Genomic DNA, 16,201 nt, shown 5'->3' on the forward strand with positions numbered 1-16,201 from the left:
AAAAACGATGATGTAGTTTAGATTTTAAGTATGAAAAAATAAAATGTTAAATGCATTGATCAAATTAAAATTATCATATAAATTGAAATGTAGTTCATGTATTTATCCAATGCTTTTAAAAAATTTAAGTTTTCTCTATCAAAAGTATTATACAAAACTAGGAATGAATTTCATGAATTGGCAAGAGTGTTTGAAGTTAACATTTGCAATAACTTTATTGTTTATCTTCAATGAAGTAACTAACATTTACTCGTAAGGATTTACGGGTTGTATCATGGGTTAACACATGACGATAACATCGCACGACCACCTTCTATTTTATCATTCGTAAAACTTTAACTTTTCCTATATACCCGTTATACATGATTTTCTATTAAACTTATTAATGTGTATTCAAAGTTATAGTCTATAAACAATTGATGTTTATTTGAAAAAAAGAAAAAAAAAAACAGCATTTATCTGTTAAAAATTTTCTTGTTTTTTTACCGACTGAGTCTTATATCGCGCATATCCCTTGAAAATTCTCAACAAAAACACTTTCCGGTACTCGTTAAAAAATTATTTTTTATTCTTAATGTTGGAATTATTAAAAAAGGATTTATAACCGTGGATATTTTATAGTACGATGCGGTTTGACATGCAATGGAATCCGTGTTAAATGCAACTTTAATCAACCCATTGTTATACCCTCTACATATTTGTTTCTCGCGATCAATACCTCCGTCACTCCATGCACATGTGCCCATCGTACCCTATACTACCATGTTCGTATAGGTAAGTATTGTTCATAAGAGCCGCTCGGAGCAACGCGATTCAAAGCAGATGAAAACGATACCCATACACATAGGTATGCTATTCGAAACAATTCTCGTTAGCTTCTGATGGTTTTACGAAAAAATTAGGGGAAGCCAAGAAAAAAATGTGTAGATGCATGGCGTTTGTTGAGTCCATTCTCATGTCAATTTTAAAATATTTTACTCCCGTAAAACAATCGTGTACATGTAATTATATCCGTGAGAAACATTTTTTCTACAAATGAATTTTATCTAAATAAAATACACCCGATGTAAATCAAATGCTACAGCGACGCTGACTTTTGCCCAATATTTGACAACTTTCGTTATTTGTTTGTAACCCGTATGTCAAGTCGTATTTAAATATACGCAATAGTGTTCATAAATGTCTCTTTAAGATCAGTGAATTATAACGTATATAAAAAACAGGTATATCTTTGTTTAATAAACAAGTATAAATTTATGTCACTCATAAAATGACAAATTTGAAGTGAAGGTATTTTCGTTGCTCGTCAGATAAATTTTACGTGCGCTTTTGCACTCTGCACTCTCAAATTCAACTCAACTCAACTCAACTCCTCTGCAGTCTGCAGTGGATATTTAAAAATCAGCGCCATCTTGCGAGGCTGATTCTGAATTATGTTAAAAAGTAAAAGTCAGCAAACTTTCGAGTCTTTCGACCATTCGCGGCCAACGCTGGTTTTCCCGTTTTCCCGCCAGACAGCGCCAGCTGTGAAATACCCGAAAAAATAGGTGGCAACTTTGAATTCCAAGAATACATGCGCGCTTGATAAATATTAACATATGTGCGTATACTTACGCATGCCATATGCATCAAGCACTTGCACGAAGCAACAATAGTATATAAAATAAAATAGGAATTTTTAAGTAAACGAGACACGTAAGTAATGTGTAAAACTCAAGCATCGAGCTGATGATGGGACGAGCATTGTGATCTTTCGTTCTTGCACACGTGTAATATGTGTCCCTCTAACGACGCGCGTTTTTCGTCAAAACATTAAAAATTGTGGGTTTTTTCCGTTTTTGAATTATTTGTTGTTGACGTTTTGATCGTTTGATATTTTTCGATTAAACGAGTTGCGAAAATTCGATTTCGATTAAACGCGTTGTTATACAGGTCACCTCGCGTGGTTGGATAAGATTCGTTGTTATTGTATGCAAGATTTAAAAATTTTCACACGTGTTGATGAAAGAGAGAGAGAGAGAGAGACCTGTTTGTCTTGATTTTTGTCATTTGTTATATGTAAATGAAATAACCAGTTGATTAAAATCAGATAATTGAGGACATGGGTGTTGTGTATATTCATCTATAATAGGTATACTTTTGTAGCATATCGAGTAGCAATTTTGTATTAAATTCAATAACTCATATTAATTTTAAAATAAATGAATAATTAAAGAAACAACTAGTAAAAAAGCTGCTGTTAGTATGCGTGTGTGTGTTGACATGTTACGTACACGGTTGTACATTGTACGCGGATGGGAACGAATATTGGATTTTTATGTTCCGATTTAACTGCGCTTTATTTAACTACACACCATCTTCGAAAATATTTGTACATTAAAACGTAGGACAAATCATCCTCTCGCGTTCGAATTGCATAGTTATACTTTTTCTTTTTTTCTTCTTTCCTCCCTTTCATCGTCACATCATATTGTTATTTTGTTATCATTATTAATATTCATATGATTAATTTTTCTTCAATCATGCATGCAGCTATGGTACAATGGTATCGTAACCGCAATGTCTCATCACCCGTTTTTTTTTTTCCTCTCATCTTTGAATTTCACAATCTATTTGTTTCTTCTCGTTCCTCGAAAATTTTCATAACTTCGTTTTCATCGTTACCTCTTTTTTATCCATTCGTTTTTTAAAATTTGTTATTCACCAAATATAATATGTTTGTATAAATTCATCGATTGATTTGCGCCGTAATATGTTAATAATAGTAATAATATTTGATCCGAAAGGGATATATCGTATATAGGAGTAGAGTCATCGCTTCGGAGCACACGTCGGCGGAGGCAAACTAGCACAAATTGGGAACAATACAAAACATAGGTGTACAAACAAACGCCTGGGACGAATTTTCGTTTCAACTTTATCAACATTGTGATCAATACTGGAGAGCGCTTGGCTTGTCGTACTTTGCATTTGTTGCTTGTACAGCACTTGTGTAGCATACATGCGTATAGAAAAAATAAAAAGTATTTAAAAAACATCCTTTAACTCGGACGTGGTCGAGAGAAAAATCAAGCAGTTCTCTCAGTCACGCTCGGAAAAGAAAAGAGGCTTGATTTTTTTTTACCAACGTACGTATAATTGGCGCTCCTATATAGGTACGACGCTTTTGCTGTCAAAGTATGTAATTTGTTTAACTGTTTTGTAGTAAAAATAAAAATTCGTCGGACGCTCGAGGAGGTTGCGCGCGCGCGTGTTAACGCTATCGATTGAATAAAATTGAAGATAAAAAGGAGAATAGAATAGAGATGAAAAAAAAAAAAAAAAAATGCTTTGCTCTGCTATTACTACATGTACTTTAAATTATAATTCGCGCAGTTATTCTCCGGTATATATATTTCTTTCTTGCCGCTCATTTGTTAAAAATTTATATACCTTCTTAACTACGTTAGAGGAACACCATCTAATTACGCTTTTACATTTATAACTGAAACAAACGCTCCAAACAACGGAGAGTTCCTGTGTTCGTGTATGGGGACTTGTAAAATTATTGGGTTTTTTTTTCAGTAGAACTGTATACCTTTTTTTCATCATACTTCTTTTTTCAAAAAATCAGCATTTCGTGTAATTTTCACCATTTTAATTCATATTTTCATACGTTCATATCATTGTGTCGCTGTTACTTGATCATTACTTAATTTTTACACATTGCGATATCGATGGATAAGTTTGTATCATCAGTACAATCACAATCAACAAGTAAAGTATACATCGAAGTGATTAAGATTTTCCTTGTAAGTCTTAGGCAATGAAAAACAGAAAAACAAGGTATAAGGTGCCTACCATGTGAAGTGTCAGTTCGTGTTCGCGCGCTATTATCTCATTTTTCGTTTAAATACAACTATTTTTTTTATTTATTTCATTTATATAAATTGCATAATTTAATACATCATGTCCATTTGTTGCGACTTCGCTGATGGATCGTGTTATTTCATCGAATCATTCCCTTCACGCGATTATGACGCAACACTATCCCAAATCGTCTGTAAGGGTGTTTAATATAACAACTTTGTATTTCTTTTCTTTTTCTTTTTTTTTTTTTTTTTAATACGTTTACATTTATTAGAGCATTAATAATAAAATTGTTCCTTATTCCATAAACTTTATACATTCTATGTATAATTATTATGCAATATTTAAGTCGAACATTATTCATACACTACCCAAGCGCGAGCACGCACTTTTGGTGACAGTTTTAAATTTGGTGGTCAGCAGATAGGCACGAGCATAAAATTTATATTTCTAAAAGTTGTGAAAAAAAAAAAAAAAAAAAAAAATTACCAATGGTAAATAAAAAATATGTATTTGTTAGTGTTGTATATCGACCGCTTGTCATTTTATATTTTCTTATTTCAAGAAAACATTATAAAATTTTTCGTGTTACATGATGTATATTGTTACAAAAACGCACCACCAACTATCTTCCTGTCTGCTGGCATATCACCACCGTCGAATTGATTTATTTGCGGTTCGCACGTGGCGTGACAGCGTACGCATGCGTTTATTCATTTTCATTCATATTATTTCCAATTGTATAATTAATTACATACAATATTATGAAGCCGCGATACAACTTGGCCACTTACAATAAACGAAAAGAGAAGAACGATTTTTCTGAGGAAAAAAGAAAGACTCAGTCACGCGCGCACTAGGTGAGAGACATTCGTTGAAACTACAAACGCAAAAATGATTTTCAAATGTAAAAAAAAATCATCACCCACAAATGTTCATTTTACACTATTTAAATACAATATAGTTTTTTTTCTTACATCTTAAATAAGTTTTTATTTATAAAACTGTTCCGGAGAAAAAAAGCCAGATGACGACAAATACCAAATTTTTTTTATCCTCCCGAAGTTGCGTTCGACGAGCTGTCTTGGACAAAAAGAAAACAATAGATCCGCCGTAGACGGAGGGTCGACGAAAAATGCAGGAGTCCAAGATTTTTTTTTTCCACATATACGTGTATTTTTTTTTTTTTTTTTTGTAAAATATAGACATACAAATGATGATGAGGTAAACATGTGCATTGATAATTGCCTTGTTATTTGTTCAAATATTTCTGCTACCATTGCTTCGTCCGTTCGTAAAAAAGAAGGTGTTTCGCAAGCAGGTAGCAGTCGTCCAGGAAAAAATAAATGACAAAGTAGACATTTTACAGTTTTGAAAGAAGGAAAGGGCTGCGTGACATAGCAAACACAGTGACAAAGTCTGCTATGTTTTTCACGATCTGCTTTTTTTCTGTTTTATTTATTTTGTTTCCTGATGTGTATTACTGATTAGGCGAACTAATAGCTTTTTCTTTATCCGTCAAACGACCTAGCAAGTATTTGGTGATTGCTAGGTGGCCAGAATTGCGTAGGTGCCGAGACCGACGAAGGAATAGGGCATTAGTGGATAGGATTAGCATGTTGTTACTGTTGCTGCTGCTGGTGCTACTGCTACAAGTACTACAACTACTGTTGATGACGAAATCTCCAATGACTATTATCTGCTTTTAGTTGATCTCCTTGCTAAGTAGTGAAATTTCGCTTCTCTATAAGGTGGATAATGTGGAGGATGAATGGTCGATAAAATGTGTCGGCCCAACGCAACTCCAGCAAGGCGTCAGCTGTTGATGTTGCTGCTGCTTTTGTTGTTGTTGTTTGTTTGTTGTTGTTGATGTTATTTTAATGAAGAGATTGCAGAGATCGGGAGGATTTAGCCGATGGTTGTCGTCAACGACGCTGGTGTGCTACTCAAACCGCTCAATATGAGAGTAAGTGTTTTGCTCGTGATTACTACCGACAACATCGACGTAGACGAACAGCGACGACGAAGTTGCAGACACACCGTCGGGCTTCCTCCACCTCTCTTTTTCCTTACACGCGCCTCTTCTTTCCTTCATTATGCGGCTTCCTCGGGATCCTCATCATCATCTTCATGTTGGTCATCGCCTTCGTCATCGTCATCATCTTCATCTGGAAAGAAAAGAGGTTCAACGTTAGGTATCATAACGTTTTCATTCTTGTTCGTTCGAAACTCACGCGACACAATTTAATTGGTTTAAAATGACCACGTGGTCTCTTAGGTACGAGTAACTCAAACTTATTGCATAGAGGATTTGAATGTATTGCAAGTTAGTCATTAAAAATTGTCCGTCAAAAAATGGACATTGGTACTTTGTGCCAACGATAGTGAGTTTCTTTTGTGAAGCAATGAAACAAATACTTACTATCGTCTAATTCTTCTTCGGGCACGTCTTCTTCCTCCTCATCTTCGTCTTCGTCATCTTCTCCGTCAACATTGTCTTCCAGATCGTCGCCTTCATCGGTCACCACTTTGTTATCGTCATTGTCGGCGCCGTTCTCCTCTTTATCTTTCTTTTGTTTCTTGGACAGGTCTTCCTTGTCCTGTAACCAAAAACGCAAGGTGATTTTAGTATTTTTCAACCATTTACAAATATTATATAGATAAATGAAAGTAAAAATATTGTTTAAAATCTATGACAATCGGTCCTTTTTGTTTACTAATACGATAATTTATTTTTTAGCTTTAACTGTGAGTCGGAGTGAAATCGGAACCGTTAGCCATTGCCAAGTGTTTTCTTTGGTCCCCTCCATTCCACCATAAAAATCACGCCCAGAAGACTATCTACTCATCCTTGTTAGATACGATAATGACGGTATAGGAAAAAAGATTCCCACGGCAAATAAGGGGAGGTCAAAGGGATGCCGGAGGATAGGGTTACCGTGTCCCCTAGTAAGTATACGTTCATATTCATCATGATAATCGCGGTTTGCAGTTGTCCAGTGAATTATAAAAAAAAGCTCTCTTATGATGACTGAACCCGTACTACTAACGATTTCGCCCTCAAGGTATTTATAAAAACTTGATTTTGTACTCCTAGCCGGCTGGTCGAAAAAATCAAAGCCACAGGAAGATCTTCAAGAAAGAAAAGAAGGAAACTATGTGTACGGAGGAACGTGAAAACGCACGCGGAGCAACTGCGCGGTTGGTACGCCTGTAAAAAAAGTACGAGCGGAGGGAAATCACGGAAGAAAAGGGCTCGCTGTATGAGGCCGGCTTTCAGTATAGGCGATGCCAATCCTGCATAATGCCACAAGAGCCGGCCTCCTCTTCGTTCTCGCATCAAAAAGGAAGTAGCAAGTAGGTATGGTAGTAAGTACAACACCCGGCGCAAGCGCACACAAGGCTCATTGCAGCGTTTGTACAACTGTACTAAACCTCTACTACTGCACACGTATGGTCTCTCTCTCTCTCTCTCTCCTGCATGTATCTTTCTTCTTGTGGAGCAAGAAGCTAGGTCAACGACTAGTATACTGGCAATGGAGAGAGAGAAAGAGAGAGGTGAAAGGGAGAGGGCGATCAAGACGAGCGAGGAGGGCACGTATAGAAGTTGCATGGGACAGCGCGGTCGGGGAAGTGCAGAGGGCGTAAAGCTGCTCGAGGAACGGAACGCAATGGTCTGCCTTGACGTGTATCGTGTGTATAGGGGATATATACATGCGTGTATAATGGCATAGGAGAAGAAGAAGGTACATTCAAGTCAATGCACCCTCAGTTGGGAGAGTGGGGAGGGAGAGATATCAAATGAGAGCGTGTTACCGATCTTTTGCAGAGCTACGTGATTATTGCAGCTGAGATGAAGCGGAGCCATTTTTTTTTTTTGTATACATTTTCCAAACTAGATTTAAGTGTAGGGTATACTTATGTATAGAAAATACAACAGTCATTCAAGCAATGAGTTGGTATAGTGTAATAATAGGGACGGGAAGAGGATGTATTGTTCCTTTCGAGGAACGCGTGGAACGGAGGGGGAGGAAAAACGCCGGGCGTCATGCTTGCGCGCGCTTTTAGCCGGCATTGCCGTATCGTCCGAACGAACGAGAGAACCAGGTGTATATGGGTATACGTTGGGAGAAAGGCGTGTTTGCGCCGAAAAGGAAACAATTCGTTTCTCTCTCTCTGCATCATGTTCTTATGCGGGTGGTTCCCCCCTGCCCCACAACGAAATATTATACCGCCCACGCTTCCCGTTTCTTCTGCGATTTTTCTATTCTTACTCCCTTGCACTTGTCATTTCGACATTTGTCACCGTGTTTTCGATGTGTTATGTTGTGTTTCATCATCGTACAACTCTCTGCGCGATGGGTGAGAATTTCAATGCAACAGTCCGTCGGTCTGCTACATTCGTGCATATTGATTTTTCCATCGAAGCAGGGGGTGAATGGCTTCGGTGAAATGACCTACTACCCCGTTTAGAAGATGAATCTTTTGCCACATGGAACTGGACCAATGAATTTACCAAAAAAACTATCGGGAATTTCGAACGAACGAATCTTTTGAATGAATATTGGGGGGTAGAAACGTTAGAGTAGAGTATAATAGAAAGAACATTCGGGAGGAGTCGTTTTTTGGTTCAAAGTTGATAAAAAAAAAAAATAAATAAATCGCGAGAATCGAATGGCCGCGCGCGAAGGGCCTCAACGGAAGGCTGCACGCGGACATAAATGAGAGACACCGGCGAGGAAGGAACGCGAGAAAAGAGAGAGAAAGAGGTGCCTCGGCGACGGTGGCGTCGCCGCTTGACAACGAGCATAATATATACCTACACGCGCTCCCCATGTTGTACATACAAATAAGGCACGTAACGTAAAGTTTAACCATCCCTTTTGCGCCAGTATATATAGATAAGTATTTTCCCTACGTTATGTGATTCTGTTTTCGCTCAATTTTCATGATACAAGTACCAGCGCGAGCCACTGCCAATAACAAGATCCCCCGCCAGCAGACAACCCGTTCGCTCGATCTATTATCTGTGTGGTGGCACTTACGAAAAAAAAAAAAAAAAAAAAAAAAAAAAGAAAAATGAAAAGAGGAGCACGAGAGACAGGACGGATGGAAATGTGGAGAAGAATGTAGAGAAAAATGTGGCCCCCGCTTGCATGTATAGACGTATATAATATGTACTAGCGCCGGTGTCGCTAGTGTCGCTACCGATCGATTCCTGGCACGCATGTATAGAAAACGCGTGTACGTCAAACTATACGTGTACAAATCGAAAGGGGGGAAAAAAAGGTGAAGATGATCGCGAGTCACCGCGGAGGCGTCATTTATTAACGATTGAGGTCAAGCCGATCGATTTTCATCGTTATCCCTTTCCGACTCCCCGAGCACTCTCGACGTACTTTTCGCGGAAAATCGAAAAGACACAAGTTGGTATATGCGTGCGTGTGCGTTTTGGAGCCGCATCTTTTCCCGCCGCGCTCGCAAGTACAAAAAACGTGTGTAAAGATTCCAAGGTTCAACACATATATCCATACGTACGATAAAAAAAATTACGAAAGCGGCGCGCGCACCCCAAATACACGCGTATAAAATTCGAGGCGCACATAATACATATCAGACTGCTCCAGGGAACATGGCCGTTTCCACAAATATCACGTAACCGGCCGAGAGCTACCGTCACGTCGGCTCTCGTGCCCATGCAGCTGCCGCCTCCGAAAGGTATAACATACTTTTTTTACGAGAAGACGCGGGTATATTACGTCGAGGTATGGTGTTTCTCTCTGCGCGAAGGAAAGCCCCGAGTCGATGTAATTTCGGAGCGCGATTATTGATGTTGGATGAACGAGGGGTTGTCTGCAAGTATACGGGGAGGCTAAAAATAGTACATGCTAACGTAAGAATCAAATGTTTATGATCACGGGGTCGGCGTTACGAGAGCGATTAGGAAGGATGGATTATCGTACGCAGCATCGTTGCAGGGTTATTGTACATGACGATCGTCACCAAACGCGAGAGCTCCCTCCCCCTTGTATATTCATATGTATAATGTATCGGCGAAGCTTGTTGAGTACCTACATTTTTATAAATAAAAATACGGTGCACATCTGTAGTCAGAGGCGCCTCTCTCACTATATCGATTCAAAGGGAACGAGAAGGAAAGCGACAGAGAGGATCCCTCATTCTCTCTCTCCCCGGCACATCGTCCACGTGACGCGCGCGCGCGTTTCGTCTCTCGCTCATATTTCTCTCTTTTTCGCTCGCCTTCGGTTATATTATATACCGCTCTTTCGGATCGACCGGCAGATTTCGGAGGGAAAAAGGATAGAGTAAGAGCCGGTGGTGGTACTGCTGCTGCGCCGGCTCGTTTAGCGCCTTCTGCCACCTTTCCCCCTTATAGATTCTTAAAAGCCGTACCGTACACGAAAAGGCGCATCAACTAATCATCATTATCATTATCATCCCTTTCGTATGAGACCGTAATTTTGCGTTGCTTTCACCCTCCCTCACTCGATCCCTCGTGAAAAAAGTAGGGGGCGAAACAGTCAAGTGGAAAAAAAAAAATATTGTTATCTCGAAGCTTCGCGTTGACTACAACGTTGTCGTGGGTGCCTCTGCGCGTACATGGTTGAACTGCATTGGATGACGGCATGTTACAAGCATCTGGGAAAGAGAGGAAAACGAGAGAGATGTACTCCAAGTTATAAGAATGAGAGAGTGCGAGTGAGACACGTCGACATGGCGTCCACGAATAAGTGAGAGAAAAGGATAAAAACCAGCGGTGGCTGTGCTTCTTCGAGTTTCATAAACAATTATTAACTCGCTGGAGGAGAAGGAGGAAGTCGAGAAGAGACGCTCTTTTTTACTTTTTCTTTCACGTTCCGAGCCCCCTCGCGGGCACCTGCACCTCTCCATGAGAATCCAAGTTTGGTCATCTCAAATGTACTCCTCGTAGATTGATAATGAAAAAATACCAATGAGCTGCGACAACGTAGAGTAAACACTCATTTGGGAAAGAAACGTAATTAGTGATAATAGAAGTGCAATCATCGCAGACCTACATGATAACAGATTAAGTTGAGCGCGGAGAAGGAGGGGGATCACCAGCACAAAAGTATAGTGCATATACCGAGCGAGGCGATGAAGTGTATATTAAGCGAGTAAGCGCGCGCGTATATACCGACGCGCCGCACTTCCATCTCGCTCGTGTACTCGCGCTTCAATATGGGTATGTTGGTACGTGCGTATATTCTCATACGTATACGCAATACTATCGTACCTACAAGCCGCGCCATAGTCGGCCATAATGGACGTACGGACAAAAAGTCCATTGAGCCGAGTGCCATTATAACAGCTTGTCGGCCCTTCAAAGGGCCCTTAAAAAATGCGCGGGAGGCCTCCACCTTTCCTCCAAACCCCTGGGTCTTACACAGCCGCGTGCACAACGTACCCATACCATTTCGTTCCCCCGGCATATGAGATCGAAGGACACGCGCTTTCTCCGCTCGCTCGGTCCTTCTCGCACCAAAGCGACTCCCCCATTGACAGCAGCGGAAGAATAAACATGGCGGCGTCCCTGGCTCATCTCTAGGGGACAAACGCGCGCGCTTTCCAAAGCACGCTTGCGCCATTAGTAGCCACTTCGGGTACTTTGGATCGATCGTCGTTCCCATTTTACGACCAAAGGTAATTAAACTTGCGTAAACAAACATTGAAAACCCGATAAATGCATGGTAATAGCGTTTCGGAGTTTCGGAGCAGCGGCGCCGGGATTGAGCACATGGCGGTGCAGCGCGTCGCTCTTACCGACCTCGCCGCCGCTGCTCCGAAACTCCGAACGCTCGATCGCTAAAAACGCCGCCTCCTCTTCCCCTACGCGACGTAAATATCACAAAACGAGACTATAACTATATACTACATCTCCTTCTGCTGCTGCTGCTGTTGCGAGATGATTCGTAAGAATCGTGAATGAAAAAAAGGAAAAATCGATGACACGGAGCGCGGAATTGAAGAGGCAGCTTAAAAGGCGCTTCGTCTCTTTCTATTTCTCTCGCACCGGCCACGAGAGCGTGGAAAACATGTCCGCCCGCGACTCGCGTGGCACCCGGTGCAGCGTGCGCTCGACAAAACAGGCGCAGCAACACCGGCACCACGGAGTCACTGGCCCAGCCGATCGTTAGCGACACAACGAGCACCACGTTAGGGAGAAACAGCACTCGCGCGTCCCCGAAGCCGAGCGAGACGAACCTCATGGCGCTCGGCGCGCCATTTTTTCAGCCCGACGCTGAGCCATGGAGGACTCGCGCGCGCGCGCGCGCGCTCCGTGATATCAAGTGCCCCGAGTCGAGAAAGTACGCCCCCGCGCGCAAAGTAAACACACAAACGCGAGGATGACACACGCGGTGATCGGCAAGGAATCGAACTCCGGTGAGGAAAACGGGCCGACGTGCCAGCCCATCCGCGAGAAAATGGAGTCTATACGCTACATACGGCATATAGATGCCGGCCGGCGGCGGTGGCGGCGCACGCCGTCCACGGGGTGTCGAGCACCATAATGTGCCGTGCAGACGACGACTGCGACGACTCCGATTTCTCGACACGTACACTTTGAACGCGAGTCAAAGGCCGAACGGTAAGCGAAGCGCCATCAACTTGTACGTAATAATTGTAAGCGTATATGAGCGATAAAAACTCACCTCTGCCGCCCTCTTGATGCCTTTGATTTCACACTTGTCGCTCACGTTGTTGGTCTTGGCGTTCTCCGTCACCTTCTCGACGGCTACATCGCTCTTCTCGGTGGTACTCATTTTGAGTATGTGTGTGTGGGTTTTGTTTTGAATAAGTTATTCAACTATATTGTAAGCGTGCTGTCCGACGGGCAGAACGGAGCACACTGAGACTACTGAGGGTATATAAAGTATATATACTGAGAGCTGCTGCAGAAGACCAACTCGCAAGGGTCTGAGAATATATTATTATTGTTATATATGCTGCACGGAGAAAAATGAGATCGATCACCGAGCTGATCTTGCGCGAGACTGCGAGCGAGCTTCTGACGGGTTGGCCCCTCTACCGTACGTAGGTCGGTTCACCGCTGCCGCTGTTCCATTCTATCCGTCAACTCTTGGTCGCTCCGTCGCTCGTCTCTCTCTCTCTCTCTCTCCCCTTACGTGCAATGTGTCCTCCCCCCAACCGTTCGTCCGACTCTCCCTTCTCTCCGACGACTCCGATTTTTGTTCCTGTGTACGTGCCCCGTGTACACACGTCCGTGTGCCCACTCACACGCGCAAGCTAAGACTATAGGTAGTATATACATATATATATATATATATATATATTATATATACTGGTGAAGTCGCTCGAGGTCCATAGGTTGGATGTATGTACCCTATATACAACCAACCTTTACCGTAGCGTTGGCTTCAGGCTTCCGGCGAACGGCTCATCAGGGTGTATGGGTGCAACGAGGACAGATAGTCATACATGTGGGGGAAGGAGAGGAGGCAAGGTGCGGACCGTTGGGGCTGGTATATACGCCAGAGTAGGGGAGGTTAATTCATTCTGGGGATGCAGAACTTTCGCTCGAGTATATCCAGCGGGGCTATAGGGGAACCTGCAAGGGGATCGTACCCGGCTCCATGGACTCGGCGTCGACGCTTTCTGTTGTGGCCTCGTCTCCACTGCGTACCTACGATGTTGCGCTATTTTTCCTTTCCGTCCTTTTCCTCCTTAACTCGAACATCGGCATCGGTGACTTTTCAGCGCTACGTTCTCTACGCATGCGACGTAGGATCAACGGTATCTGGTTCACACAGTCAGCGAAAAACATCTCAAAAAAAAAAACGAGATTTTCGTTGTTTTATTACGTAGGCATTCGCATCTGCATTTCATCCCCTTGTGACTCCGAAATTCATTTTGGAGCCCTATGGCCTGTTCTGCACGCGGTATTTGGAATTTCGAGGGTAACCAGATGTGGCATTAAATGTTGATTATTTTTCATCCGAGTGGGTGCGTTATCGAGCGTAGCCAGGCTATTGCAACTTTGTTCTTTGAACTTTCTCGTTGAAGAAATATGGACACGACGTTCAAAGTGCAAACTTGCCGGCTGAACCTATGGTTCATGTATGAACATAGGGCGCCGACCTCGTTAACGTGGCCAGTGTCATACTACTATAGCTCCACTTTTTATTTTCCAAAATTAAGTGTATTGCAAAGTCGTTAATAAGAATTTTCCGATGAAAATTTATTAAACTGTGCACCAATTTGATTGCACATTCGTTTGGATTGATTTCACGGGTACAAATCATAAGCGCACAGATAAGTGGAGAAGTAGCATTGACGTAAGCGAGGACAACTTTATGCGTTCCAGGCCTAGAGTAGTAAGCAGGAAAGAGCGAGAAAACGGGCGAAAGAAGGACGGGAGAGAGAGAGAGCAGATATAGACGATGGCACACATGCAGAACTGGTCAGAAGCGGTGCTTACGTGCGTGTAAGCTTTGGAAGTATTGGTGAGTGTGAGCTTGAGCTTGTGGTCGTGCAAGTTGTGCGTATGAACAACAGAGCTCGAGGGTTCCTCCGAGCCGAGTTCTCGAGTACGAGAAAGAGAGTACGCACGAGCTCGAATCACTAGAGTGCGGCTGTGTAACAAGGGAGCGACGTTGCCGATTGTGCGACGCTGATGGCGTTCTTCTGCCGGCCGGTGGACATATATTATACTTTAGAACGGGCTTTGGCGCGAAATTCGAATTTTTACTTTCTTTACGCTGTGCGTTCGCAAAGTATGACCAGTTTATGTCTGCGTTGCTTTAGACACTTCGAGATTTTTCCCCACAGATGAGTCTTATGATTACAGTAATGCGTTATTTTGCATTTGTAGCGAATTTATTCGAGGACTCTCGTATGACCGGAAGTTATGAAATTCCGTGAGATCAGGAACGCAGTGGGTTTTCAATGTATAATACGAGCCACATGTGTGGGTCGAATGAGTGACTAAGAATGTTTTATTAATAAACGTGATATTCGCTTGGTTCCATGATACCTCAATTTTGCGAGGAAGAGTTACCAATCGAATGGATCCACATTGCACTTACAATGTAAAGCATAACTTTCATGGAAACTTTTCTCAAGTTGCACAAAATTGCAAAACCTTACAAACATCCATGGGTGTGAAAAAGTTTCGTCGTAATCACGTTATCTGGAATCAGCACTAACGAGCATACATTCTGTATGAACGAATTGATTTGGTTTTAAGCACCACATTATTTATCGAAACCATGTGTACCAATAATGATAACAAAGCGATTATTTGTTATCCAAGTAAAGAGTAATCAATCGAAATTTCATAAAAATTGGTCTTGCGTAGGGTAACGAAGTAATAAAATGTTTCTTTCGTTTGATAAATTCACGGAAATAGCCAGACTCCCCCAATAATAAATGGAGGGGCCGGAAAAGTAAAATTTCCAATGACGAATCTGTCGCAGTCACTCATCGGCCCATCGGCCCATACCTGGTGTGCCCACACCACACGTATACACGACTACAAAGCATACAGTGGCCTAGGAGGCCATCAGAGAAAATGTCGGCTATCTTGGAAAAGTACACAGTGGCAACGTCGCCCGTGTCACTTGTGATGCACATGTACAGTTGTTCTCATCCTCCATGTTACCCGAGCATACTACAGAGTGGATGTAGACATTGTAGACCTTTATGCGCACGTTTCAAACAGGTCGGCCGACCGACCGCCATACACCAATCTCTCCAATGTTCTTCGCGCACCCGTTCCCCTCTGGGTATCTGTCTCTTTCTCTCTCTCTCTCGCTCCCGTGCGGGTCCGCGTCGTACACGGCTTTGTTCGTGAGCGAAGATGGCGCGCCTTTGAACACCGATAAACGCGAGGCGTCGTCGTCGTCGTCGTTTCATCGTCATCATGCGAGAGGACGAAAAACTTGACGAGCTTTTGGCTCGCGCTGCTGATAAGTGGGCGCGTACGGGTAAGCACGCGCTTGTGTGCTCCAACGGATGAGAGGAAAAAGGATATACTTACAGGGGAAAGAAAAAAAAAGAAACCAAATGAGCGACTATGGAGGAAAAAATGCCGGCTATCTATAGCATAAGCGCGCTTCTCGTGTGACACGGTCGCGCGACGGAGAAGGAAGATTTTCTGATGACCTTGCGCCCGGTATCATTGCGTAGTTTTTTTTTTTTTTCTTTTTTTTCACGCCACTTGCACGCGAACATCGAGCCGTGGTGGTTACAATGGCGGGAAAAATCGGTAGCTCTGATCGCATAAGGATTGCCAGGGTCGCTTCCGGGTTTACCCCACCGATGAGGTCGACGTATGCAGGGGTGTGGGAAA

The 16,201-nt window shown here is 42.4% G+C and overlaps 1 protein-coding gene across 1 annotated transcript; it reads right to left on the reverse strand.

Moving 5' to 3' along the window:
• Window positions 1-5,850: 5,850 nt before the first annotated feature.
• On the reverse strand, window positions 5,851-12,886 carry LOC106647304 (uncharacterized). The gene is made up of 3 exons (XM_014363624.3): window positions 12,543-12,886; window positions 6,272-6,449; window positions 5,851-6,017 (listed from the first exon to the last, which is right to left on the reverse strand). Exons 1-3 carry the CDS (start codon window positions 12,651-12,653, stop codon window positions 5,944-5,946), a joined length of 363 nt encoding a protein of 120 aa, XP_014219110.2. The 5' UTR covers window positions 12,654-12,886; the 3' UTR covers window positions 5,851-5,943.
• Window positions 12,887-16,201: the final 3,315 nt, after the last annotated feature.

This window comes from Copidosoma floridanum, unplaced genomic scaffold (genome assembly GCF_036245765.1).
Source record: "Copidosoma floridanum isolate Cflo_tuat_1 unplaced genomic scaffold, Cflo_Japanese_pri ptg000013l, whole genome shotgun sequence".
Taxonomy (NCBI): Eukaryota; Metazoa; Arthropoda; class Insecta; order Hymenoptera; family Encyrtidae; genus Copidosoma; species Copidosoma floridanum.